This window comes from Belonocnema kinseyi, chromosome 5 (genome assembly GCF_010883055.1).
Source record: "Belonocnema kinseyi isolate 2016_QV_RU_SX_M_011 chromosome 5, B_treatae_v1, whole genome shotgun sequence".
Lineage (NCBI taxonomy): Eukaryota > Metazoa > Arthropoda > Insecta > Hymenoptera > Cynipidae > Belonocnema > Belonocnema kinseyi.
Genome location: NC_046661.1, coordinates 81,403,943 through 81,431,578, shown reverse-complemented (window position 1 = coordinate 81,431,578; position 27,636 = coordinate 81,403,943). Strand labels below are relative to the sequence as shown.

Here is a 27,636-nt window from a genome sequence, read left to right as displayed (position 1 = left end):
GCGACCCGAAAGATAAATCAATTATGTAGTTGCAAATCAAAAGAATTTATAACGTTGCTTTAAAAACAGAACATATAAGGAGATTTTTACGAAAATAGAGTAATAAATCCTTTTTAATGAAATTAGTGTAGGTGTGAATTAGTTCAATTCAAATTTAAACGCTTCAAAATCCTAATATTTCAAGTAAAAATATCACATATTCACTCAAATAAATGTATTTTCAACCAAATACAGAAATTTTTAAAGAAAAAGGTGAATTTTCCACCAAGAAAATTAATTTTCATCCAAAAGTGACGAATTTTCGAATAAACGAGTCTATTTTTAACAAAGTACATTAACTTTTAATCAAGTAGTTGAATTTTCAAACAAAAAAGATAACTGATTAAGGATGAATTAAATAGCTGATATTGCAAACAAAAAATATTTTTATTTTAAATTAACAATAATTGTATACTCTCGAAAAGGTGGACTTTTCATCAAATTAGTTGATTTTTCAACAAAATTCATCAATTTTCGATCGAATTGAAGTTGCATTTTTAGCCTAAAAAAATGAATTTTCAACAAAAAAGTTGATTTTCTCAAACAAAAATTGAATCTCAAACCAAAAATAAAAGTATTTTAACAAAGTATTTCAAATTTTTTTACCAAGTAGTTGAATTTTCAATTGAAAAGGATGAATTCTCAACGAACAATGTAATAGCTAATATTTCAAGCAAAAAATATCTTAATTGTGAGTAAACAATTGAATTTATCCGAAAAGGTGGACTTTTCAACAAACTAGTTGATTTCTCAACCCAAAAAGACGAAATTTTTTAAAAAGCAGTTGATTTTTTAAGCGAAAAAGATCAATTTTCTACAAAGCAGTTGATTTTTGAAGCGAAAAACATCAATTTTCAATAAAATAATGGAATTTTCGAATTATGAATTTTCAACGAAAGATGTAATATTTTTGGTACTTCAACCAAAAATTGAATCCAACAAAATGTTTGTATTTTTGAGCCAAAAAGATTAAATTCTCTACACAGCAGTCGAATTTTCAACAAAAAAGTTAAAATTTTCTTTTAAAATAGTCGAATTGCCAACTCAAAAAGTTAAATTTTCAATAAAAAAAGTGGATTTTTCAACCCGAAAAGATGAATTTTCAAGAGGACAGGTTGATTTTCAATAAAATAAATGAATTTCCTATTAAAATTATGAATCTTAACCAAATAATGAAATTTTCAACGAAAATGAAATATTTTTGTTATATCAATTAAAAAAGATTTTGTTTTTATATTTTAAAAAATTGTAATCGTCGAAAAAGAGGGATTTTCAACCAAATAGTAGATGCTGCAAACAAAAAAGATTTTTCAGTCAAGAAACGAACAAACTTTCAACCAAATTGTGGAACTTTCAAACCAAAATACGAATTTTCTACAAAACTGTCGAAATTTCAAAGCAAAAATTTATACTTTCATCAAAAAAGTTAATTTTTAATCAAACAAATTAAATTATTTTGCTGAAACTTTAGCTATTCTGCCGACAATTAGTTATTTTTGATTAAAAATTCATCTTTTTTGGTATAAAAGTTATGATTTGCAACTGTCATTTAATAAAAAATTCGTCTTTTGGCTGAAAATTAAACTATTTTGTAGCTGTATGATAATTTTATTTAAAAGAATCTATTTCCCTATTAGTCAAATATTTTTGTGAAAATACGCTCTATTTCCCTTGTCTAAGAGATAATTTTTAATAATTTTAGGGTGGTCGCTAGGCCGGGAAACCGGGAATTTTATGAGACCGGGAATTTGATAAATTTGTAGAAAAAAAATCTGTCCCAAGTTTAATTTCAACAGTTTTTTAAAATAATCAGTTGAATTTTTATCTTTTTCGATTATAATATCATTCAGTTTACAATGCGTAATTTAAAAATCGTTTGCTTCGAAAAGTTTCCATTTGAGATTTTTATTTTTAAGTGTACATTTTTAATTGATAGAATTTCGAAATGCAGTCTTTAAGACATAAATAATTGTAAATTAAAAGCGTTTGAAGTTGAAATTTTTTGACAAAAAAGCTTTATTATTTTATCAACTGTAAATATAAATAAATTTTTTTTTTTAGTGAATCTGTACCTGAAATATTAACTGAACCATAATTGATTTGAAAAAAGGATTCTAAATCCGTTTAAACAGCAAGAATTTCCAGAATTTAACGTTAAATCTTAACATTTTTAAATTCTAAACTCTTCGTTATTAAAAAAATGTCAACCCCCGATTAAAACTTTATAAACTATCTTGAACATAACAATAACTTCATAATAATTTATTCGTTATACAAGATTTCCTAAAAATTGTATGAACAATTCAATTAATTTTAAATGATATTTAGAATTTGTAAATAAATTTCAAAAATAATTTTAAATATGAAAAAAAATTTGAAACAACTTCGAGATCTTTCAAGATTTTTAAGTTTTTCAATGACGTTTTAACTTTTTAAAATGAAAAAATTGAACTTTTAATTTAAGATGTTTCATGTTTAAAAAAATTCATTTCTTCAATGTTTAATGTTTCTAGCTTCAAATTTCTTGAAATAACATAATTTTGAAAATGTTGATGACTGTGAATTTAGTTTTTGACCGGGAATTTTACGAATTTTACGAAGAAAAATCTGCAAGAATTCGATTTCAACAGGTTTTTAAATAATTAAAGTAAGTCTTGAAGATTGAAACAATTAAAAATTAAAAGCATTTGAAGTTGAAAATTTTTGATAAAGATAGTTTTATATTATCAACTGTAAATATAAATAAATAAATAATTTTTTAAATAGATCTGTTTCAATTCGAAAGACTTAATAAGAATTGAAATTAATATATAATTTAGTCCGATAATTTTATTTTAAAAATGTTTTAATGATTCATCAATAAAATATTTTTAATTCAAAGTTTTAGTTCTTCTTTTATATTATTTTTCATATCGAATTTAATCAATAAATTGATTAAAATATTATTTCTATTAATTTTTTTAGCCATTAAATAATTTAATCTTAGAACTGTTAAGTCAAAAAAAAAATTATTTTGATTTTTTTGTGTCTAGCTTAAAATCACTTAAAATAATATAATTTTGAAAATATGTCAAGTTCATTGCTTGATTGTTTAATTTTCTAAAAGTAGTAGAAAAATTCAATTCATTTTTAAATATATTTAAAATTTCAACAACAAAATTTCAAAAATTATTTTAAATTTGGAAAAATTTAAAACCACTTCTAGAGTTCTGAAGACTTTGAAATAAAATTGTAAAACAATAATGTAATTTTTGGTTTAAAAAAATATTTTGTGAATTTCCTAAAAGTTGTAGAAAAAATTCAATTCATTTTCAAATCTATTTAAAATTTCCGGAAAAAAATTTCAAAAATTATTTTTACTTTGGAAAAATTTAAAGCTACTTCTAGATTTCTCAAGATTTTTAAATAGAATTGTACAGCTTTTAAAGGATCCTTAAACCATTTAAAAAATTTATTTTCAGTTAAACAAAAATATTTTTGAATTTTTAATGTGTAGCTTAAAATCAATTAAAATAATATTATTTCGAAAATTTGTCAACTTCATTGCTTGATTGTTTAATTTTCTAAATGTTTTAGAAAAAATGCAATTCATTTTTTAATATATTTAAAATTTCCGAATTTAAATTTGGAACAATTTTAAATCACTTCAAGATTTCTGAAGATTTTGAAATAAAAATTGTAAATATTTTCAAGGATGCTTAAACCATTAAAAATAAAAAAATTTAATTTTTAGTTAAAAAAAATATATTTTTGAATTTTTAATGTGTAACTCAAAAACAATTAAAATAATATAATTTTGAAATTTTGTCAAAGTTCATTGCTTGATTGTTTAATTTTCTAAAAGTTGTAGTCGAAATTTAATTAATTTTTAAATATATTTAAAATTTCCTATAAAAATTTCAAACTTTGAAAAATTTAAAACCACTTCTAGATTTCTCAAGGTTTGGAAATAAAATTGTAAAGATTTCCAAGGATGCTTAAACCTTTTAAAATTAAAAAATTTAATTTCTAGGTAAAAAAAAAAAATATTTTTTATTTTTAATGTGTAGCTTAAAAACAATTAAAATAATATAATTTTGAAATTTTGTCAAAGTTCATTGCTTGATTGTTTAATTTTCTAAAAGTTGTAGTCAAAATTAAATTAATTTTTAAATATATTTAAAATTTCCTATAAAAATTTCAAACTTTGAAAAATTTAAAACCACTTCTAGATTTCTGAAGATTTTGAAATAAAATTGTAAATATTTTCAAGGATGCTTAAACCATTAAAAATTAAAAAAATTAATTTTTAGTTAAAAAAATATATATTTTTGAATTTTTAATGTGTAACTTAAAAACAATTAAAATAATATAATTTTGAAATTTTGTCAAAGTTCATTGCTTGATTGTTTAATTTTCTAAAAGTTGTAGTCGAAATTAAATTAATTTTTAAATATATTTAAAATTTCCTATAAAAATTTCAAACTTTGAAAAATTTAAAACCACTTCTAGATTTCTCAAGGTTTGGAAATAAAATTGTAAAGATTTCCAAGGATGCTTAAACCTTTTAAAATTAAAAAATTTAATTTCTAGGTAAAAAAAAATATTTTTTAATTTTTAATGTGTAGCTTAAAAACAATTAAAATAATATAATTTTGAAATTTTGTCAAAGTTCATTGCTTGATTGTTTAATTTTCTAAAAGTTGTAGTCGAAATTAATTAATTTTTAAATATATTTAAAATTTCCTATAAAAATTTCAAACTTTGAAAAATTTAAAACCACTTCTAGATTTCTGAAGATTTTGAAATAAAATTGTAAAGATTTCCAAGGATGCTTAAACCTTTTAAAATTAAAAAATTTAATTTCTAGGTAAAAAAAATATATTTTTGAATTTTTAATGTGGCTAGCTAAAATAACTTCAAATAATATAATTTTGAAAACTTGAAGTTCATTGCTTGATTCTTTAATTTAGAGTACTGAAAATTTTAACGTGGATTTATATTTTTGGAACCTAATTTGAATCGTTGAACTCTACAAATGATAAAAGTTTAAAATTTTGAATTTGGCAGTTTAAATGCATTTAATTTAAAATTGTTCAGTTGAAAAGTGTTATTAGCTTCCATTTTACACGTGTAAATTATTGAGCATTTGGATACACAATTTTTTAATTAAAAAACTTTTTAAAAAAGTTCCAAGTTTAATGTTTTAATTTGTTGTTTATTACTTTAAATGGAAAAATGTTTAGAATAGAAATGAACGGGAATTTTTTTTCTTTTATTAAAACGGCCAGTCTGTAATTTTGAAATTGGATTTTTTGTTTGTTTGCAGCATTCCTGACTAATTTTGCATGAAATTTCTTTTGCAGCCGAGCCGTGCGATTTGCCATGTCCGGCATCAAATCAAATCCCACCAGGAAGTGGTGGAGTGGGTGGTGGAAGCGGAGGTCGAGGAACATCTCCGAGTGTGTCAGGCGTCGCGGCACCATCGCCTTCCCCGTCGCACTCACACTCCTCGCCATACGACCTCCGACGAAAAAGTCCCCCACATCCGGACCCGGCACCCGGAACAAGTTCTGCATTGCCGCCAGCAGGTGGCAGCAGTGTCGTTGCCACCTTTGGATCGTCATCACTTCCGGCGAGGAAACGACCCCGACGAACCTGCTCATTATCCACCGACGGTACAAACACAAATACAGCGGCTCACTACCTCCAGTACGAGCTGCCGGACGAAGTCCTCCTGACAATATTCAACTATCTGATGGAGCAAGATCTCTGTCGTGTTTCCCAGGTCTGCAAGCGGTTCCAGGCGATCGCGAACGACACCGAGCTCTGGAAGTCCCTCTATCAGCAGGTCTACGAATACGATCTGCCGCTCTTCAATCCCTCGGCCTGCAAATTCGAGTTTATCTCGCCCGACGACTCGGACTATCCGAATCCGTGGAAGGAGAGCTTTCGCCAGCTGTATCGGGGCGTGCATGTCAGGCCCGGGTTTCAGGAGCAGAAACTGAAGGGGCGCAATTTGCCCTACTTCAATACGATCCAGGGCGCGATCGAGTACGCGGACGAGTATCGAACCAGCGCCAGTGCCATAACTGCCGCATCGCCGAATACGAGCAGCAGTGGCGCTGGTGGTGGCGCCGGTGGCGGCACCAGTACAACAACAAGTAGTAATAGCTCAGGAAATTGCTGTGCGGGTGGAAGTGGTGGTGCTGGTGGTGCTGCTGCGGCACAAACCGCGGAAGAAGTTGCGCCGCCGCCGCAGCATCTGGTGTTTCTTCATGCGGGAACGTATCGGGGCGAGTTTCTCGTGATTGATCATGATGTGGCGCTGATTGGAGCGGCATCGGGAAATGTTGCCGAGTCGGTGATTCTGGAGAGGGAGAGCGAGTCGACGGTGATGTTTATCGAGGGTGCTAAAAGCGCGTATGCTGGTCATCTGACACTAAAATTTACGCCCGATGTCAACAGTACAGTGCCACATCACAAACACTATTGTCTTGAGGTTGGGGAGAATTGCAGTCCGACTATTGATCACTGCATTATCAGGAGTTCAAGCGTTGGTGAGTAGTTGATTTTTTAATCAGACAATTTTTTTTCTTTTTTTTTTCTTTTTTTTTCTTTTTTTTGTCTTGAGCGATTACACTATTTTGAAGAGAAAAAAAATGTGCAGGGTGGATTCTAGACAGGGAAATAACAGTACATTTCTGTTTTGACCTGGAATTTTACAAATTTGTATAAGAAAAATCTGTTGTCCGCGTTCGATTTCAACAGTTTGAAAATAATTGGTTGAATTGTTAAATTTTTCAATTATGCTATTATTTAGCTTACAATCCGTAATTAAACATTTTTCAAATTAAAAAAATGTTCCAGTTGAAATTTCTATTTTTGAGTTGACATTTTTAATTTAAAGAATTTTTAAATGCTTTCTTGAAGACTTGAACAAATGAAAAATAAAAGCCTTTGATATTGAAAATTTGGTATAAAGAACATTTGTAGAAAAAATGTGAGTAATTTTAAGAGATAGTTAAGAATTTTAAAAAGATTAAAACTTATCATGCAAATTTTAGAAAGTTTTCTTAAAATTTTCTAGAAAAGATTGCAAGAGCTTTAAAAACTTTCATGTGATTTAAAAGGATTAAAAAAAATTTAGGGTATTTAAAAAAATTTTAAATCATTTTTAAGATTTTTTTAAAATTTCCGAGGGATTTTAAATATTTTAGGGTATTTTAAAAGATTACAAGGAATTTTCCATTGATTTCAGTAATTTTATATGATTTAAAAAGATTTGAAATATTTTTGGGCATTTTAAAATATTCCCAAAGCATTTTTATTTTATTTCAGTAGTTGAACGGGATTTCGAAGGATTTGAAATCATATAGGATATTTTAAAATATCCAAGGAATTTTCAATTGATTTTTATAATTTTATGTGATTTCAAAGGATGTTAAATATTTGAGGGTATTATTTAACAACCAAATTTAAAGCATTTTTTAGAATTTTTAAAAATTTCAGAGGGAGTTTAAAGGATTTTATATATTTTAAGGTATTTTAAAAGATTACAAAGAATTTTAAATTGATTTCAGTGATTTTATTTGATTTAAAAAGACTTGAAATATTTTTGGGCATTTTAAATTATTCCAAAGAATTTAAATTTGATTTCAGTAGTTGAACGGGATTTCGAAGGATTTGAAATCATTTAAAATATTTTAAAATATCCAAGGAATTTTTAATTGATTTTAGTAATTTTATGTGATTTCAAAGGATGTTAAATATTTGAGGGTATCATTTATCAACCAAATTTAAAGCATTTTTTAGATTTTTTAAAAATTTCAGAGGGAGTTTAAAGGATTTTATATATTTTAAGGTATTTTAAAAGATTCTAAGGAATTTTCAATTGATTTCAGTAATGTTTAACGATTTCAAAAATTGTTTAGAAACTTTTCAAAAGATTTCGAACATATTTCAAAGATTTCAAAGGTTTCACAGAGATTTAAACAGATTGCACAAAGATTTCAAATAAATACAAAAGGTTTCACAAATATTTCATAGATTTCATAAAAACATAATAGATTTCAAACGATTTCAAGTTTCCCAAATATTCGAAAGATTTCATAAAAATCTTACAAAGATTTCAAAAAGTGTACTTTGAGGTCTTATGAATTAACATGAAATTATTATTAATTTAATCAAATTCCTTTGAATTCCCTTGCATTTTTTTTAATCACTTCAAATCTAGTGAATTTAAGGAATTTTTGCATACGTTTGAATTGTTTTTCATTCTCTTAAATTTTTCAATCCACTCTGATTCTTTCAGTTCACTTTACATTTTTATGACAATCATAGAATTCTCATTTTCTTTAAATTCACTTTAATTTTACTGAAATCAATTAATTTTTTTGGATTTAACAACAAAAAATTCAATTCATTTGAATTTATCCTGAATTCGTAAAATTAGCATGAAAGCGTTATGAATTTTATCGAATTCTTTTTAATTCCCTTGAATTTTTTTCTACTCATAAAAGTTATCGAATTTAACGATTTTCTTCATGTTTTGTTTCTTTTCAATTCACTTGTATTTTTTTTTAGTTCACCTTGAATTTCTATGTAAATCATCGATTTTTTTTTAAATTCCCCTAAATTCATTCCAATTTTTCTGAAATCAAAGAAATGTTAGGGATTTTTTTAATTTGTCTCAATTCATTTGAATTCTTTTGAGTTTATATTTTGTTATTATTTTTTTATATTTATATATTTTTATATTTTTTATATTTTGAGTTTCTTTTGAATTCATTAAAATAACGTGAAATTCTTATGAATTTCATTAAATTCTTTTGAATTCCCTTGATTGTTTTTCAAGCGCATATCAAACTTAGTGCAAATTTAAGGAATTTTTCCATATTTTTTAACTGTTTAAAATTCACTTAAATTTTTTCAGTTCAATTGGATTTTTATAGTTCGCCTTGAATTTAAAAAAATCATAGAATTCTCTTCATTTCCTTTAAATTCCTCTAAATTTACTCTAGTTTTACCGAAATCAATGAAATTTTTTAAAATTCATTTTAATTTACCCTGAATTGTTTAGAATTAATATGAAATTCTTATAAATTTCATCGAATTCTTTTGAATCCCCTTGAAATTTTTCAAATGCATTTTAAACTTAGTGTAAATTCAAGGAATTTCTCCATATTTTTTAATTGTTTAAAATTCACTTAAATTTTTCCAATTCACTTGGATTTTTTTTAGTTCACCTTGAATTAAAAAAAAAACATCGAATTCTCCTCATTTCCTTTAAATTCTCCCAATTTTACTACAGTTTTACTGAAATCAATGGAATTTTTGGAATTTTTTCAATTCATTTTAATTTATACTGAATTCATTCAAATTAACGTGAAATTCAAATCAATTTCATCTAATTCTTTTGAATTCCCTTGAATTTTTTCAAAAACATTTCAAACTTAGTGTGAATTCAAGGAATTTTCCCATATTTTTATATTTTTTTAAATTCACTTAAATTTTTTTTTCTTCACTTGATTTTTTTAAAGTTCACCTTGAATTAAAAAAAAATCATCGAATTCTCCTCATTTCCTTTAAATTCTTCTGAATTCACTCCAGTTTTACTGAAATCAATGAAATTTGTTGAATTTTTTTCAATTTATTTTAATTTATTCTGAATTCATTCAAATTAAAAATTAGCGAATTCAAAATTTTTTTTCATGTGTTTTATTTGTTTTTAATTTACTTGTATTTTTTTTAGTTCACCTTGAATTTTTATGTAAATAACCGAATTTTTTTATATATATATTTTTTAAATTCCTCTAAATTAACTCCAATTTTTCTGAGATCAATGAAATGTTTGGGATTTTTTGAATTTGTTTGAACTTATTTGAATTATTTTGAGTTTAACTTTAATTTTTTTGAAGTCTTACGAATTTATCCTGAATTGGTTAGAATTAATATGGAATTCTTCTAAAATTTATCGAATTCTTTTGAATTTCCTTGCCTTTTCTTAAACGAATTTTAAACTTATTGTAAATTCAAGGAATTTTTCCATATTTTTTAATTGTTTAAAATTCAAATAAATTTTTCCAGTTCACTTGGATTTTTTTTTAGTTCACCTTGAATTTTAAAAAAATCATCGAATTCTCCTCATTTCCTTTAAATTCCTCTAAATTTACTCCAGTTCTACTGAAATCAATGAAATTTTGTATTCAATTCATTTTTATTTATCCTGAATTCATTAAAATTAACGTGAAATTTATATCAATTTCATCGAATTCTTTTGAATTACCTTCAAATTTTTCAAACAAATTTCAAACTTAGTGTAAATTCAAGGAATTTTTCCATATTTTTTAATTGTTTAAAATTCACTTAAATTTTTGCAGATAACTTGGATTTTTTAGTTCACCTTGAATATTTATGAAAATCATCGGATTCTTATCACTTCTATTAAATTCCAATTTTACTGAAATCAATTGAAGTTTTTAGATTTTTTAAATTCTTTTTTTGATATCACTTACATTTTTTTAATTTACTTGGATTTTTTGTAGTTCACCTTGAATTTTTATGAAAATTATCGACTTCTTCTCATTTCCTTTAAATTTCTCAAAATTAAATCCAATTTTAATTAAATAAATTGAATTAATTTTTTTTTTAATTGCTTTAAGGTCTTGTGAATTTATCCAAAATTCGTTGAAATTAACATGAAATTTTTCTAAATTTTATCGAATTCTCTTGATTTCTTTAAAATGGGTAAGAACATTTGTCACTTTTTAGATTAGAAATTAGTCAGTTTTGGTATTTTTTTTTTAAATAGGAATTTTTTCAAGTAAATTAGGATATGGAAGCTCCGCGAATAATAAATTAAAAATGTATAAATATAAACTTCCTTTACTCTATCTATAAAAGATTCAATATTTAATTTAAAAAAAATATTAATCACTCAGTCAAGGATTAGTCAGAAATTTTTCTGATAGTCCAACTGAAGAATGTGAAGACAGAATAAATAAAAATTAAATTTCTTTTGAACAGTTGGTGCAGCCGTTTGCGTGTCCGGTCTGGGAGCGAATCCCGTGGTGAAAAATTGCGACATCTCCGACTGCGAAAATGTCGGACTCTACGTGACCGATTATGCACAGGGCACCTACGAAGACAACGAAATTTCGCGGAACGCCCTCGCGGGAATTTGGGTGAAAAATTACGCGAATCCGATAATGCGACGGAATCACATTCACCATGGTCGAGACGTCGGCATTTTCACGTTCGACAATGGACTCGGCTATTTTGAGGCGAACGACATTCACAATAATCGAATTGCCGGATTTGAAGTTAAGGCTGGCGCCAATCCGACAGTGGTGCATTGTGAAATTCATCACGGCCAGACGGGAGGAATCTACGTGCATGAAAATGGATTAGGACAATTTATTGATAACAAAATCCACTCGAATAATTTCGCTGGAGTTTGGATCACCTCGAATTCGAATCCGACGATACGGAGAAATGAAATTTATAATGGACATCAGGGTGGCGTATACATATTTGGCGAGGGCAGAGGTGAGATTTATTTATTCATTCATTTATTTATTTATTTATTTATTTGGTAAATAATCAAGCATTCTTCTCAGGAGCTTTAATATTTTTTTTTTACGGGAATTTTACAAATTTTTAGAGATAGAAAAAATTCTCCTACTTTTTCTTTGACTTTAATATAGTTTTTTGTTTTTTAATAATTAGTTAGACTGTGATTTTTTTCAGTTATTATATTATTCAGTTTATAATGCGTAATTCGAAAATCTTTTACTTAAAAAATTTGCCATTTTAGATTTTTAAGTGTATATTTTAGTTTAAAGAATTTTAAAATTCAGTTTTGAAAGCTTAAAAGAATTAAAGTTTTTTGGGACCGGGGAAAACCGGGAAATGACCGTGATTATATTTTTTTTACCGGGAGTTTTACAAAAATTTTGTCCAACTTTGATTTTAACCGTTTTTGAACAATTTTTATTTAATTGTGATTTTTATAAATGATTATATCATTTAGTTTAGAATGATCAATTTTGAAAATCTTTTAATTAAAAAATTTCCCATTTTAGATTTTTTATTTCTAAGCATATATTTTAATTTAAAGAATTTTAAAATGCAGTTTTAAAGGTTAAAAAAATTAAAAATTTGAAGTTTTTAAAATCGAAGATTTTTTTATAAAAAATAAGATGGCCGCTGGACCGGCAAACCGGAAATTTTACGAATTTTCAGAAGAAAATTCTGCCCAAGTTCGATTTCAGCAGTTTTTTAAATAATTAAAGTGCAGTTATGAGGATTTAAACAACTAAAAATCAAAAGTTTTTGAAGTTGAAAATTTTATTTATTATTTTTTTATATCAAATTCAATAAATAAATTTATTAATATATTATTTCTATTAATTTTTTCAGCTATTAAAAAATGTAAATGTGGGTTTTGCTATTTTCAACTTAAAAATAAATCCATAATGATATAGTCATAATTAAAGGTTTTTATTAGATTAAAAATATTGTGAGTCTAAATTATTTAATTTTTATCCCATTTAATTTGAAATTTCTTAATGAAGAAAAATTTTCAAGCAATTTAAACGAAGTGTGTTAACATTTTTTCAGAACATCTAAATATATTTCAAAATTAATCGAAATTTTCCTATAATTTTTGAAAATCCAGGAAATTAAATAAAATCCTTAAAATTTTCCATGTTCTTCTTTGATCATTTCTTAAATCTCTTTCCAATCTTCTCAAACTTTCTGCTACAATAATTTTTCAAAGTGAAAAATCATTTTCAATTTTCCTAAGAATCTTCAGAAAATTTTTATTCTTTTGTAGTCTTTCTCAATTCTTAAAAAAATTCTTAATTTTTTCTTTGAAATCTCCAAAATCTCAGTTTTATTTTAAATTCAGCTGTAAGTATTTCAAATGATTTCAAGTTTTAAATTTAATACGATTCTTTTTAAAACTTCTAAATAGCTCTTAAAATTATTCTAATATTTTTACAAATAATAAATGTTCTATTGTTATTTATAAATTCAAATTAATTTTTTTTTCAATTTGTAGGATTTTCTAAAAGTTATGGAATATATTCAATTCATTTTGAAATTTATTTAAAAGTTCTGACAAAAAATTCAAAAATGATTTTGAATTTGGAAAAATTTAAAACCACTTCTAGATTTTTTAAGATTTTGAAATAAAATTTTAAAGCTTTTTAAGGATGTCTAGACTTTTTAAAATAAAAATAATTGAACTTCTGACTTAAGAACTGTTAACTTAAAAAAATTATCTTTCTAGCTTAAAATTACTTAATATAATTTTGAAAACGTTGATTTATATTTTTGGAACTTAATCTTAATGACAAAGTGCGTTTTGAAAAAATTTGATCGATTTACAAAATTTTCAAAAATGAATGCCAGCTTTTAAGAAAATTTCTCTAATTTAGCAGAATTAAAAAAAATTAATTTGAAAAATCTAAAACAACATGTAGATATTTCAAGAATTTGAAATCAAATCCCAAAAGCGTTTTAAGCATTTTTAGACTGTTTAAAATAAAAATAATTTAGCTTTTAATTTGAAGAGGGAACTTTCAATTTTTTTTACAAATTTATAGTTTTAACGTTTACAATTAAACTTCAAAATAATATATTTATAATTAAAGATCTTTATTAATTTTCAAATGTAATTTCAGAACAAAATCTTTCGTTTTCAAATCATGTAATTTAAAATTTTTCAATTAAGAATAAGAACAGTTATTTAATATTTAAAAATATCTGACTATTAATTTTAAATCAGTAATTATAAATTAAATATTCAAAACTAAACAAAAAAACTAAACTTTCAACGTTACAATTTTAATTTTTCTATTTAACAAAATTTAATTTATAAGTCAAATTGTTGAATTTTGATGTTTAAATAACAATTGAGCATCAATTATGCTTTAAAAAAATTCAAAATTACTTAAAATTTGACAAGATTTAAAACAATTTAAACGAAGTGTCTATACGTACCAACAAAATTCGACTATTCTTATCAAAATTTCGGTGCAAATAGTGCACTGCCTAATTTAAAACAAAATATAGAGTTTGGCAGATTTCGGACAAAAAATGTTGAAGTTTTTAAAGAATTTCGACAGGCTTCAGAAGAAGAAGAAACATTTCTGAGGAAAATTGAAAATGATTTTTTACTTTAATAAACTAATTTTAAGAAAATATTTAAGAAGATTTATAAAGATTTACAAAATTGTCAAAAATGAACGTGGAAGATTTTAAGAAAATTTCTTTAATTTAGCACAATTAAAAAAAAATTAATTTGAAAAAATGTAAAACAACATTTGGGTGTTTCAAGATTTTGAAAGAGAATTTCAAAGCATTTTAAGGATTTTTAAACTATTTAAATTAAAGATCATTTTAATTTGAACAGGGAACTTTCAATTTCTTATAAATTTATAGTTGGAACTGAAATGTATCTTGAATACTAATAATTATGACTTGGAAACGTGCTAGGAATTCTCGAAAAGGAATAAAATTCTGAATTGGAACAGGAACTTTTTCCAAATAATTCTAATTCTAAATTCAGCTTCTAATAATATAATTCGAAATGTATTATAATTCCTAATTTAAATAAGGAATTATCAATTTTTAACCAATTTCGGGTTAGAACTGGAATTTATCCAGGAGAATAAAAATTCTGAATGGAAAATTGAATTTTTTTTAAACAAAATTATAATTCTTAGATGAAACGAGGCAGTTTCGAAGAAAATTTAAATTATGAATTGGAAAAGGGAATTTTACAAAAAATTTCAATTTTTATTTAAAATGGAGAATTTTCGAAAAGAATTAAAATTCTTGATCTGAAAAAGATTTTTTTAAAGAAATCCATTTCTGAGATGAAATGAAGAATTTTCTTGAAGAATTAAAATTTTGGAATTGAACTGGGAATTTATATTTTTGACCAATTCTGAGATGGAATTAAAATTGATTCCTGCGGAATAACTATTTTCATTGGAAAAAAAAATTGTTATCCTGTTTTGAAACGAGGTATTTTAAAATTATTTTAATAAACTAATTCTAAGAGAACAGAGAAGAAGATTTATAAAGATTTACAGAATTGTCAAAAGTGAATATGGAAGATTTTAAGAAAATTTCTTTAATTTGGCAGAATTGAAAAAAAAAAATAATTTCAAAAAATGTAAAAGAACATGTAGATGTTTTAAGGTTTTGAAATAAAATTTTGAATCATTTTAAGGATTCTTAAACTATTTAAAATTAAAATAATTTAACTTTCTATTTGAACAGGGAATTTTCTTGTTTTTTTACAAATTTATAGTTGGAACTGGAATTTCTCCAAAATAACAATAATTCTGACTTGGAAACGGGAATTTCCAAATTTAGCAAATTCCGAGCTGGTGCTGGGAATTTTCGAAAAGGAATAAAATTCTGATTTGGAACAGGAACTTTAAATCCAAGGAATTCTAATTCTAAATTCTACTTCTAATTATATAATTTGAAAAATATTGAAATTTCGAATTTGTACAAGGAATTTTCAGTGTTTGGCCAATTTTGGGTTGGAACTGGAATTTATCTAAGAAAATAAACAATTCTGAGTGGAAAATTTAATTTTTCAAACAAAGTTTTATTCTCTATTGAAAGGAGATGATATTTTTGAAACAAAATTGAATTGTGAATTGGAACAGGGAATTTCACAAAAAAAATTAATTCTTACAATTGTTTGAAATGGAGAATTTTGGAAAATTCTGGATTTGTAGAGGGAATTTTTAACTTAAAAATTACTTCATAATAATGTACTTGTAATAAAGGCTTTCACTGAATTTAAAATATTTTTTCAACTTAAAATATTCAATTTTTGATCCATTCAATTTCAAATTTTTTTAATTATGAAAAAGAATAATTATTTAATAATTAGCAATATTTGGCTGCTTATTTATGTCGAATGCATTGAAAACAAATATTTAAAATTAAACAACCTGAAACTTTGAATGTTAAAATTTTAACTGGTCTTTTAAGAAAAAATTTATTTGTGAGTGAAATTGTGAAAATTATTATTTTTTCTATAACTGATAATGTCACGATTCCAGTTGAAAATTCAATTATTTTAGTTAAAAATTCATCATTTTGGTTAAACATACATTTTTTCAACTAAAAATTTAACCTCAATTTTGTCGTATTTTTCGGTGAAAATTAATTTTTTGGCAATTTAAAGGTGGTAAAAAATAAACTTTGTTAAAAAATTCATGTTTTTGATAGAAAAATGTTCTTTTCTGGTTTGAAAATTCAACGATTTTTTAGGAAAATAAACTGTTTGATAGGAGATTAAACTATTTGGTAGAAAATTAAACAATTTGGTAAGAAATTAAACTATTAAGTATAAAATTAACTTTTTTTTTTTGCAAATTCAAATTTTTTGTAGAATATTCTTTCTCTTGTAGAAAATTAATATTTTTTGGCTTGAGAATTCAACAATTTGGTAGTACGTCGAAATATTTACTAGAAAATCAACTTTTTTTTTGTAAAAATTTCATACTTTTGTACGAAAAATATTTTTTCTAGCTTCAAAATTCAACAATTTGGTAGGAAATGAAACTATTCAGTAAAAAATCAGATTTCTTGCTGAAAAATTCCAATTTTTGCTAAAAAATCAACTTTTTTGTTGAAAATTGATATTTTTTTGCAGAAAATTCATATTTTTTTATTGAAAATTCAACAGTTTTGTAGAAAATTAAATTATTTGGTAGTGAATTTATATTTTTGATAGAAAATTCATAGTTTGGGGTTGAAAATTCAACAATTTGGTAGGAAATTAAACTATTAAGTAGAAAATAAACTTTTTTTTATTGAAAATTCAAATTTTTGTAGAAAATCATGATATTTTTGGTTTAAAATTCAAGTACTCCAGTTTAGAGTTATCATTTTAAATGAAAATTAATCACTTTATTTGAAATTGTAAATTTTGTTTGAAAGTTCGTATTTTTTGGTAAAAATGATTTAATTATTCAGAAATTAATCAAGATTGAACCATTTGGTTGAAAATTGATATTTTTTTTTAGTTAAAAATTAAACTATTTGGATAGAAATTAATGTTTCTTAGTGGAAATTTCAACCATTTGATTGAGAATTTATGTATTTCATTGAAAAATAGTATTTTTGGTTAGAAAAAAATTATCTCTTTTTCTTACAGAAAATTAATCTTACAGGTTGAAAAATCAGCTGCTTAGTAGGTAAACCAAAAATTCAACTATTCGATTTGAAGATTCATAATTTTAGTTGAAAATTCATCAGTTTGTTTGATTGAAAGCTAATTTTTTCAACTAAAAATTTAATCGTTTCATTTTGGATGGAAAATTCACCTTTTGTAGGAGAAACTTTTACAATTTGGATGTAAATTTTTTTTCTTAAATTGAAAATTCATTTATTTCGTTGAAAATTCGTGTATTATATTTTAAAAAATCGTCTTTATTGGTTGAAAATTAATTTTTTTTGGTCGGAAATAATTTTTTTCTTTGAAAGTTACTCTTCTTGTTCAAAAATTCTTCTTGTTGGTTGAAAATTCAAGTACTCCAGTTAAATATTAATTATTTCAGTTACAAATTCGACTTAGGTTATAAATAAATTTACTTGGTTAAAAAATAAACTTTTCGAAAATTATTATTTTTTTATTGAAAATTCATCATTTAACTTAATGTTCATTTCTTTGGTTGAAAAATGAGCTATTTTATTGAACAATTGTTTTTTCTTTGGGCAAAAGGATTTTTTCTACCGAAAATTTCATTATTTTTCTGAAAATCCGATTTTTTTGTTGAGAATTAAATTTATAACGGAAAAATTAACTATTCTATTTTTGTTTGAAATTTTATTTTTTTTGGATGAAAATTAAATTAATTTTTGGAAAATTCATTTAGGTTGTGGAAAATTCGTCTTTTTCGTATGAAATTAATCTTATTGTTTAAAAATTAATCTATTTTTTGAAAATAAATCTTTTTTGTTGAAGATTCATAATTTTAATTAAAAATTCATTAATTTAGATGAAAAATCATTTTTTTTTAAATTCAACTATTTCAGTTGATGATTCGTCATTTTCTTTGACAATTTATCATTTAAGATGAAAATTCTTGCTTTTTACCAGAAATGTTTAATATTCTATTTTCAGCTAAAAATTGATTTTTTTTCTATTTCAAAATTCAACTGTTTTTTGTGAATTTATGTTTTGACCAGGAATTTTACAAATCTTTAAAACAAAAATCTGTCCAAGTTCGATTTCAAAAGTGTTAAAAACTTAGTTAGGTTAATTATATTTTTTAAATCATGATATTCAGTTCATAATATATCATTCGAAAATCTTTTACTTAACAAATTTTCCATTTTTATTTTTAAGCTTATGTTTTTAATTGAAAGAATTTTAAAATGCAGTCCTGAAGACTTAAACGCGTAAAAAGTACAAGCGTTTGAAGTTGAGAATTTTGGAAAAGAACCATTTTTACTTTATCAACTGTGAATGAAATATTTTCAAAATGGATCTGTACTTTAAGTATTAAAAATTGAACAATAATTGATTTGACAAAAAGATTCTGAATATGTTAAAAATTCAAGAACTTTCAGATTTTAAGATTTTAAAAGATAAGATTTTAAGATAATTTTAAAAGAATTTCATTAAATTTGAAATATTGTTTGAGTTTAATATGTTACATTTTTAACATGAATAAATTTAAAATTTTTTAATTAAGACAAAGTATAATTATATAATATTTAGCAATATTTTGACTGTTTATTTAAAACGATTAAATTAAAACCAAATATTTAAAAGTATACAAATTGAAACTGAATTATTTGACATAGAAGGCTTTGAATTGTTGAAATTTCAAAGAACTTTTAAACTCTGAATGTTAGAATTTTATTTTTTATTTTCAAATGAATTTTTATTTGTGAGTGAAATTGTTATTTTTTCTATTATTGGCCGTGAAAAATTTTTGCGAGCCGGGAATTTATGTATTTTGTTGAAAAATTGTTTTTTTTTGGTCTAAAATTAATTTTTTGTTTGAAAATTAATCTGTTTGGTTTAAAATTGCACTATTTCAGTTAAAGATTCATCATTTTATTTGAAAATTAATTATTTTCACAATTTTTGCTCTGTTGTGTTAAAGCATGTTCGGCATAAACGTCATGATTTAACTTTTTTTGCGGTAGTTTTTATTGGATTTTACGCTGGTTTTTTTTTTTTAATTTCATGCTCGCAGGATGATAGAAAATTGAAATTTTTGTGCGAAGGGTCTAAATTTTTAAAATAATTTGTTAATACTTATAAACAAAGATGAAGAAAAGCCTTTTTTGTTGACAAAATTTATTATTTGAAAAAATGTTTCATTATATCCTTATGAAAATGGGTACTTAAGGGTTTTTGGGGTCGCTGAATACGAATCTGGACTCATATTTTGAAAATTCAAAATGGCGGATTCAATATAGCTGCCGAAATTGGGAATATTTTTGGATTTTATCTGAAAATTGGCATACAGGGGTTTTTGGGGTCATTGATCACGAATATGAACTCAGATTTTGGAAATTTAAAATCGTGGATCCAAGATAGCGCCAGAAACTTGGAATATTTTTGGATTTTTTTTCTGAAAATTGGTATACAGAGGTTTTCGGGGTCACTGATCACGAATCTGAAATCAGATTTTAAAAAACTCAAAATGGCGGATCCAATATGGCGGTAAAAATAATACAGTTTTCTGGATTTTTTTAATATTAGTGTACAAGGATTTTTGGGGTCTCTGATCAAGATTCTCTGAATTTAGATTTTGAAAATTCAGAAAATTGGTACTAATCTATGTTTTAGGTGAGTAGGTGTATATTTTTTCAAACCTCAATATTCTAAATATTTGTCATTTTTAATACAGATTCAAGATCAGCGACCCCCTGCCTGTGCCTGTGTTTTTGGTATCAGAGATATCAAAAACCCCTGTACACCAATTAAAAAAAAAATATTCCAAATTCTGGCCGCCATATTGGATCCGCCATTTTGAGTTTTTAAAAATCTATTAGCGACTCCAAAAAACCTCTGTATACCAATTCTAAAAAAAATCCAATAATATTCCAAATTTAAGTCGCCATATTGGATCCACCATTTTGAATGTTCTAAATCTGAGTTCAGATTCGTAATCAGCGACCCCAAAAACCCCTATGTACCAATTTTCATGAAAACTCATTTCCCTGAAAAATGTATGCCGGAAAGGGTTAAAATAAATGGCCTTTGCGACAAATATGAATATTTTACTTTTAGTTGACCGGGAAAATAGAAAAACTTGACCGGGAAATTACGGGAAATTTGAAATCGTCTGCTGAATCGCCACCTTTTTTTGTGAAAACAGGGTCTATAAATCATATTACTTAAACTTAAAATCAAAAATTATTATTTTATTTATTTAAAAAAGATATCTGTGGTTTAGATTAATTTTCATTAAGTCATACATGCTAAAATGAAAAATTTGAAGTAGATTTCCAAAGATTAAAAAAATGTTCACAGATATCAGACATTTTAAAAAAGATTTCAAATATTTCACCAAATTTTCAAAGATTTCCTTTGAAGAATTGTAGATCAGATTTTAGGAGTGATCTGCCCCTCTTTATGTACAATAATATTTTGCCCAAATATTTCCCCTTGGACGAGAATCGAGGACAATCTGGAATTTTGCAAGTAAATATCGTCTGAAGATAAGTGACAATGACTGAGTAATATTTTTGTGCTCCAGGTTTGATCGAGCACAACGACATTTACGGAAATGCGTTAGCGGGAATTCAAATCCGAACGAATTCGGATCCGATCGTGAGACATAATAAAATACACCATGGACAGCATGGTGGTATTTATGTGCACGAGAAGGGACAAGGCTTGATTGAGGAGAATGAAGTGTTTGCCAACACTTTGGCCGGGGTTTGGATTACGACTGGATCGCAGCCCGTTTTGAGGAGGAATCGAATTCACAGTGGGAAGCAAGTTGGTGTTTATTTTTACGACAATGGACACGGGAAACTTGAGGATAACGACATCTTCAATCATCTTTACTCGGGCGTCCAAATCAGGTAACTTGGTCATTCATTTTAGCCGCTGGACCAGGAAACCGGGAAATGACAGTGAATTTATTTTTTGACCGGAAATTTTACCATTTTTTTAGGAGAAAAAATTCTGTCCACATTTTTTTTATTTCAACCGTTTTTTAAATAATTAAAGTGTGATCTTTTTCGACTCTGATATTATTCAGTTTATAATGCGTAATTTTTATTTTAGGTTTTTAATTTTTGAGTGTAAATTTTAATTTAAAGAATTTGAAAATTCAGTTTGAAAAACTGTCAAGAATTAAAATTTAGAAGCGTTTAAAGTCTAAGATTTTTGATAAAATTGCTCTGTATTTTATGATTTAAAAAGTAAATAATAAATGATTTTACAAGAAGATTTGGAATTAGTTCACAATTTTCGATTTTTCAGATTTTAATGTTAAACATTAAACTGTTTAAATTAGAGAGTCTTATAAGTTGAACAAATGTAATCGTCCGATTGAAACTTTATAAACTATTTTCAATTTTCAAATAACATCAAACAAATATTTATTATTTAGATTTTTAATATTTAGAAATATATGATTTTTTATTTAAAACCAGTAATTTTAAATTAAATATTTAAAGTTTTGAACAAATTCAAAATGAATTAAAAATTTGAAATGATTTCAAATAATTTAAACGGCCTGATTTAAAAACAAATATAGATTTTGGCAGGTGTAGAACAAAAAATGTATAAGCTTTTTACGAATATTGAAAGGCTTCAGAAGAATAAAAAACATATTTCATAGGAACATTGAAAATGATTTTTTATTTCGAAAAATTAATTTGAAGAGAATATTTAAAAAGATTAACAAAATTATTCAAAATAAATTTGAAGGATTTTAAAGAAATTTTTTTTCAGCTTGGCTGGGTTTAAAACAAATTTCTAGAAAAAATTCGAATAGTTTTGAAAGATGTTTAGAAATTCTGAAAAAAATTAAAATAATTAAAAATTTGTAAAAATGTCAAACAACATGTAAATATTTCAAGATTTTTAAACAAAATTTTGAAGCATTTTAAGGTTTTTTAAACTATTTAAAATAAGAATCAATTTTAATTTCAGAAGTGTTTCAGTTTATAGAAAAAAATTAATCGTTTTATTTTTTAGGTTTCTAGCTTAAAATACGTAAAATGATTTAAATTTGACAATTTATGAATGTATTGATTTATTCTACAATTTAGAGCATTGAAAATGATAACGTCGATTTATATTTGTGGAAGTGAATCTGAATCTGTGAAACTCTATAATTTATAAAAATTTATATTTTTAATTTGACTGTTTAACTGCATTTAATTTTAAATTGTTTAGTTGCAAAGTGTCAGTAGCTTCCATTTTAAACGTGCCAATTATTGGGAGTTTGAATACAACATTTTTGAATTAAACAGATTTTAAACTTCAGTTTGAAAAGTTTTAAATTCAAGAGTTTCACTTTGAGTATGCTTTCATTTGCAGTTCTGTTTTTATTACTTAAAATGTAAACAATTTTGGCATCAGAGTTCGATTTTTTTAAATTTTATTGACCGTGAAAAATGTTTTCGAACGGGAAAGTGACCGGGAATTTTTTTCTTTCATGAAAACGGACACCCCGAGTCAGGGAAAGTAAGGGATTTAAAAAAAGTTAAAGTCTTTTTAATAAATTACAATAATTTGAAATGATTTCTAAGAATTAAAAATTTTTTAAAATGTTTTAAGCTATTTTAAAGGATTTGAAATGTTTTAAGATATTTTAAAAGATTTCAAGAGCTTTGAGAATATCTAAAAAAATTCAAAAGCATTTTTAAGATTTTCAACAAAATTTCAAATTAAAAACGAAAGATTTGAGAGTATTTAAAAAAAAATTGCAAGGAATTTTAAAGGGTTTTAAATATTTTAAAAGATTACAAAGGCATCAAAGGATTTGAAATATTTTAAGATATTTCGAAAAATTCTGATGCATTTTTAAGTGATTTGAAAAGGATTGAACATGTTTTAAAATATTTCAAGAGATTTGAAAAGTTCAATGGGGTTTCAAAGGATTTTAAAGGTTTAAGGATATTTTTCAAAATTCAGAAGAATTTTTAAGAGCTTTGCAAAATTTTTAAGTGATTTTAAAGAATTTGAAATAGTTTGAGGTATTTAAAAAAGATTCCAAGGGATTTTCAATTGATTCCAGTAATTTTATATGATTTCAAAGGATTTGAAATAGTTTAAGATATTTAAAAAGATTACCAGGAATCAAAGGGTTCGAATTTAAATATTTTAGAAAAATTTAAGAGATTTCAAGAAATATTGTTAAAGATTTTAATAATTTGAAAGGATATTACAAAGGATTAAAAAGGTTTAAGGATATTTTCAAAGATTTCAAGAGCTTTAAAAAGTTTCATGGGATTTCAAAGATTTACAAAATTTTAAAGTATTTAACCAAATTTTAAAGCACTTTTATTAATTTTTTTTAAATATCAAATGGATTTTAAATATTTTAAGATATTTTAAAAGATTCCAAGGAATTTTTCTATTGATGTCAGTGATTTTATATGATTTAAAAAGACTTGAAATATTTTTGGGCATTTTTAAATATTCTAAAGAATTTTTATTTGATTTCAGTAGTTGAGCGGGATTTCCCAGGATTTTGAATTATTTAGGTTATTTTAAAATACCCAAGAAATTTTCAATTGATTTTAGTAATTTTATGTGATTCATAGGATTAAAATTTTTGTTGGGTATTTAAAAAAATGTTAAAGCATTTTTAAGATTTTTTTTTTATTTGAGAGGGATTTTAAAGGATTTGAAATATTTTAAGATATTTTAAAGGATTCCAAGGAATTTTCAATTTATGTCAGTAATTTTATATGATTTCAAAGAATTTGAAATATTTTAAGATATTTTAAAAGATTACCAGGAGTCAAAGGTTTTGAATTCAAATATTTTAGAAAAATTTAAGAAATTCCAAGAAATATTGATAACGATTTCAATAATTTGAAGGGATTTCAAAGGATTAAAAAAATTTTAGGATATTTAAAAAAAAATATTAAAGCATACTCAAGATTTTTTTTTTAAATTTCAGAGGGATTTTAAAGGATTTTTAATATTTAAAGATATTTTAAAAGATTCAAGGAATGTTCAATGGATTTCAGTTATTTTATATGATTTCAAAGAGTAAGAAATATTTTAGGGTATTTCAAATGATTCCAAAGAATTTTTATTTGATTTCAGTAATTTAACGGGATTTCAAAAGAGTTGTAATATTTTAGGGTATTTCAAAAGATTTTAAGGCATTTTCAATAACGTTGAAAAACTTCACGTGACGTCAAAGAATTAAAAATATTTTAATTTATTAAAAAAAAATTAAAGATCTTCAAAAAAAAAAAAGGAAGTGATTTTAAAAGATTTTAAATATTTTAATATATTTTAGAATTTTCAAAAGCTTTGAAGTTAGAAAAGATATCAAAGAAATAAAAATATCTTAGGGCTTTTTTTAATTCTCTAGAGCTTTCAAAAAATTTCAAATAAATTGTAAAGGATTTAAAATATTTTAATATATTTTAAACGGTAATAAGGAATCAAAGGATTTGAAATATTTTAGGGCTTTTATAAATATTCCAACGAATTTTTAATTGATTTCAGAAATTTTATATGATTTCAAAGAGTTTCAATTTGGAATTCTTAGTCATTAAACAAATGTGAACGTGTGACTGAAAGTTTATAAACTATTTTCAACTTAAAAATAACTTGATAATAATATATTCATAATTAAAGGATTTTATTAAATTTAAAATATTGTTTCAGTCTAAAATATTCAATCTTTAACCCATTCAATTTTTTATTTTTAGATAAAAAAAAAGATTATTTATTGAATATTTAGCAATATTTGAATTTTTATTTAAGACAAGTAAATTGAAATCAAATATTTAAAAGTAAAGAATCTTTAACTGAATTGTTTGTCATAGAAAACCTAGAATCGTTAAAATTTCGAAAAATGCTTAATTTGTAAGTGAAATTTTAAAATTTTGATGTATAATTTACAAATGTAAATTTGTAGAAAAAATTTAAGTAATTTTAAGTGATATTTAGGAGTTTTTAAAAGATAAAAAAATTATCATGCAAATTTTAGAAAGTTTTCTTAAAATCTTCTAGAATCTTTTTTGAATTTTTTTTTGTTTAATTTTTGAAAAACTTTTTAAATATTCTCTTAAAATAATTTTGCAAAATAAAAAATTATTTTTAATTTTCCTAGGAATCTTAAGAAAATGTTTTTATTCTTTTGAAGCCTACAAATAATAAATGGTCAATTGTTATTTATACATCCAAATCGGAAAGAATTTTTCTAAAATTTGCAGGATTTTCTGAAAATTGTAGAACAAATTTAATTAATTTTGACAGATATTTAGAAATTCTGAAAAAATTTCCAAAATAATTTTAAATTTAAAACAAATATAACACAATTCCTAGATTTCTCAAGATTTTTAAATAAAAATTTGAAGCTTTCCAAGGATGTTTACACTTTTTAAAAAGAAAATAATTGCATTTCTAATTTGAAAGTGTTCAGTTGCAATATTTCAATTTTTCTATATTTGATGTTTCTAGCTTAAAATTCCTTAATATTATATAATTTTGAAAATTTTAAAGTTCTTTAATTGATTTTTTAATTTAGAGCATTAAAAATGATAACGTGGGCTTATATTTTTTTATATTGAAAAATGTTAGTACCTTCTATTTTATACGCGTAAATTATTGAGCATTTGAATACAAAATTTTTTAATTAAAAACTTTTAAATTTCAGTTTTAAAAGTTCAAAATTTAACAATTCCATTTTGAGTGCTTTCATTTGCAGCTCAGTTTATATTACCTCAAGCGGAAAATTTTTCAGCGTTAGTATTCGATTTTTTAAATTTACATTGGCCGTGAAAAATGTTTGCGAACCGGGAGAAAACCGAGAAATGACCGCGAATTTATTTTTTCAATTAAAATGGTAATCCTGTTTAGAATCTTTTAAAATATTTCAAATCCTATGAAATCACATACAATTACTGAAATAAATTGAAAATCCCTTGGAATGTTTTAAAAATAATTACCATAAAATATTTCAAATCCTTTAAAATCGCTTAAAAATTTTGCAAAGGTCTTAAAAATTCTTCTAAATTTAGAAAAATACTCTTAAACCTTTAAAGTCCCTTTGAAATTGTGTTTAAATACTTGAAAATCTTTCGTTTTTAATTTGAAGTAAGGGATTAAAAAAAATTAGTCTTTTTAATAAATTACAATAATTTGAAATGATTCCTAAGAATTTTAAAGATTTTATGGTATTTAAAAAAATTTAATTCTAAAGCATTTTTCAAGATTTTAAAACAATTTACAAAGGGATTTTAATGGATTAAAAATATTTTAACATATTTTGAAAGATAATAAGGAATCAAAGCATTTTTAGGGGCTTTGAAAAGTTTCAAGGGAATTCAAAAGATTCGATTAATTTTAAGGTATTTTTATCCATAACATTGTCAAGAGCTTTGAACAGTTTCCAGGAATTTCAAAGGATTTTAGAGATTTGAAGAAATTTATAAAAATTCGAAGGAATTTTCAAGAACTTTAATATACTTAGAAAAATTTTAAAGGATTTGAAATATTTCGAAGGATTAAAAATGTTTTCGGGTTCTTTAAAATATTTGAAGAGCTTTAAAATGTTTCATGAAATTTCAAAGGATTTGAAAGATTTTAAGAGTATTTTTGAAAATTTCGAAAAATTTCCAAAAGTTTTACCAAATTTTAAAGCAATTGATTTTATAGTTTAATTTATAATTTGAATTTATTTGGAATTCACCTTGAATTCTTATTAATTTATCCTGAATTCTTTTAAATTATTTCAAATTCTCTTGAATTCTTCTTAACTACTGATTTCTACTCAATTCAATGGAAATTAATTTTTTTTAGATTTCCGTGATAATAATAAATTAATGTTTTTTTTGTTTTTGGAATTTCAAATTTTTTTATTCTATGTATAAAAAATTTTGTATTAAAAATGTTACAAGATTCGAATTTGCGTGTTGAAAGACTGATGGTCAGGAAAAATGAAAAGTTAGTCATTAAAATAAAGAATGAATTAATTTTTTTTTTTAAATTTTAGGACCGGTAGCAATCCTGTAATTAGAGGAAATAAAATTTGGGGTGGACAAAACGGTGGTGTTTTGGTTTACAACAGTGGCTTGGGTTTGCTGGAACAAAACGAGATTTTCGATAACGCAATGGCCGGCGTTTGGATCAAAACGGACAGCAATCCAACCTTGAAGAGAAATAAAATCTTTGATGGCCGAGATGGAGGCATTTGTATATTCAATGGTGGAAAAGGTATGTTTTACAAAAAAAGTATTTAAAAAAAATCTGCGAATAAGTTTATTTACCAGCAGTACATTTATTTTTATTTTTCAATATTAAAAATAGAAATAAATTGAAAATCCATGATTAAGCAACGTTTTAAGTATCAGTTTTTCAGACTTTTGAATCAATAATAATTAATTTCGAATTGAAAGAGCTTG

General features: G+C 24.3%; 1 protein-coding gene across 1 annotated transcript in view; it reads left to right on the top strand.

The window, feature by feature from the left end:
* Positions 1–27,636, top strand: part of LOC117172713 (F-box only protein 11) — a 66,584-nt gene that overhangs the window by 22,773 nt on the left and 16,175 nt on the right. Inside the window, exons 3-6 of the mRNA XM_033360874.1 lie at positions 5,385–6,578; positions 11,047–11,568; positions 20,784–21,114; positions 27,228–27,448. Of these exons, the coding sequence (XP_033216765.1) occupies positions 5,385–6,578; positions 11,047–11,568; positions 20,784–21,114; positions 27,228–27,448 (2,268 nt within the window). The remainder of the gene's footprint in view (positions 1–5,384; positions 6,579–11,046; positions 11,569–20,783; positions 21,115–27,227; positions 27,449–27,636) is intronic.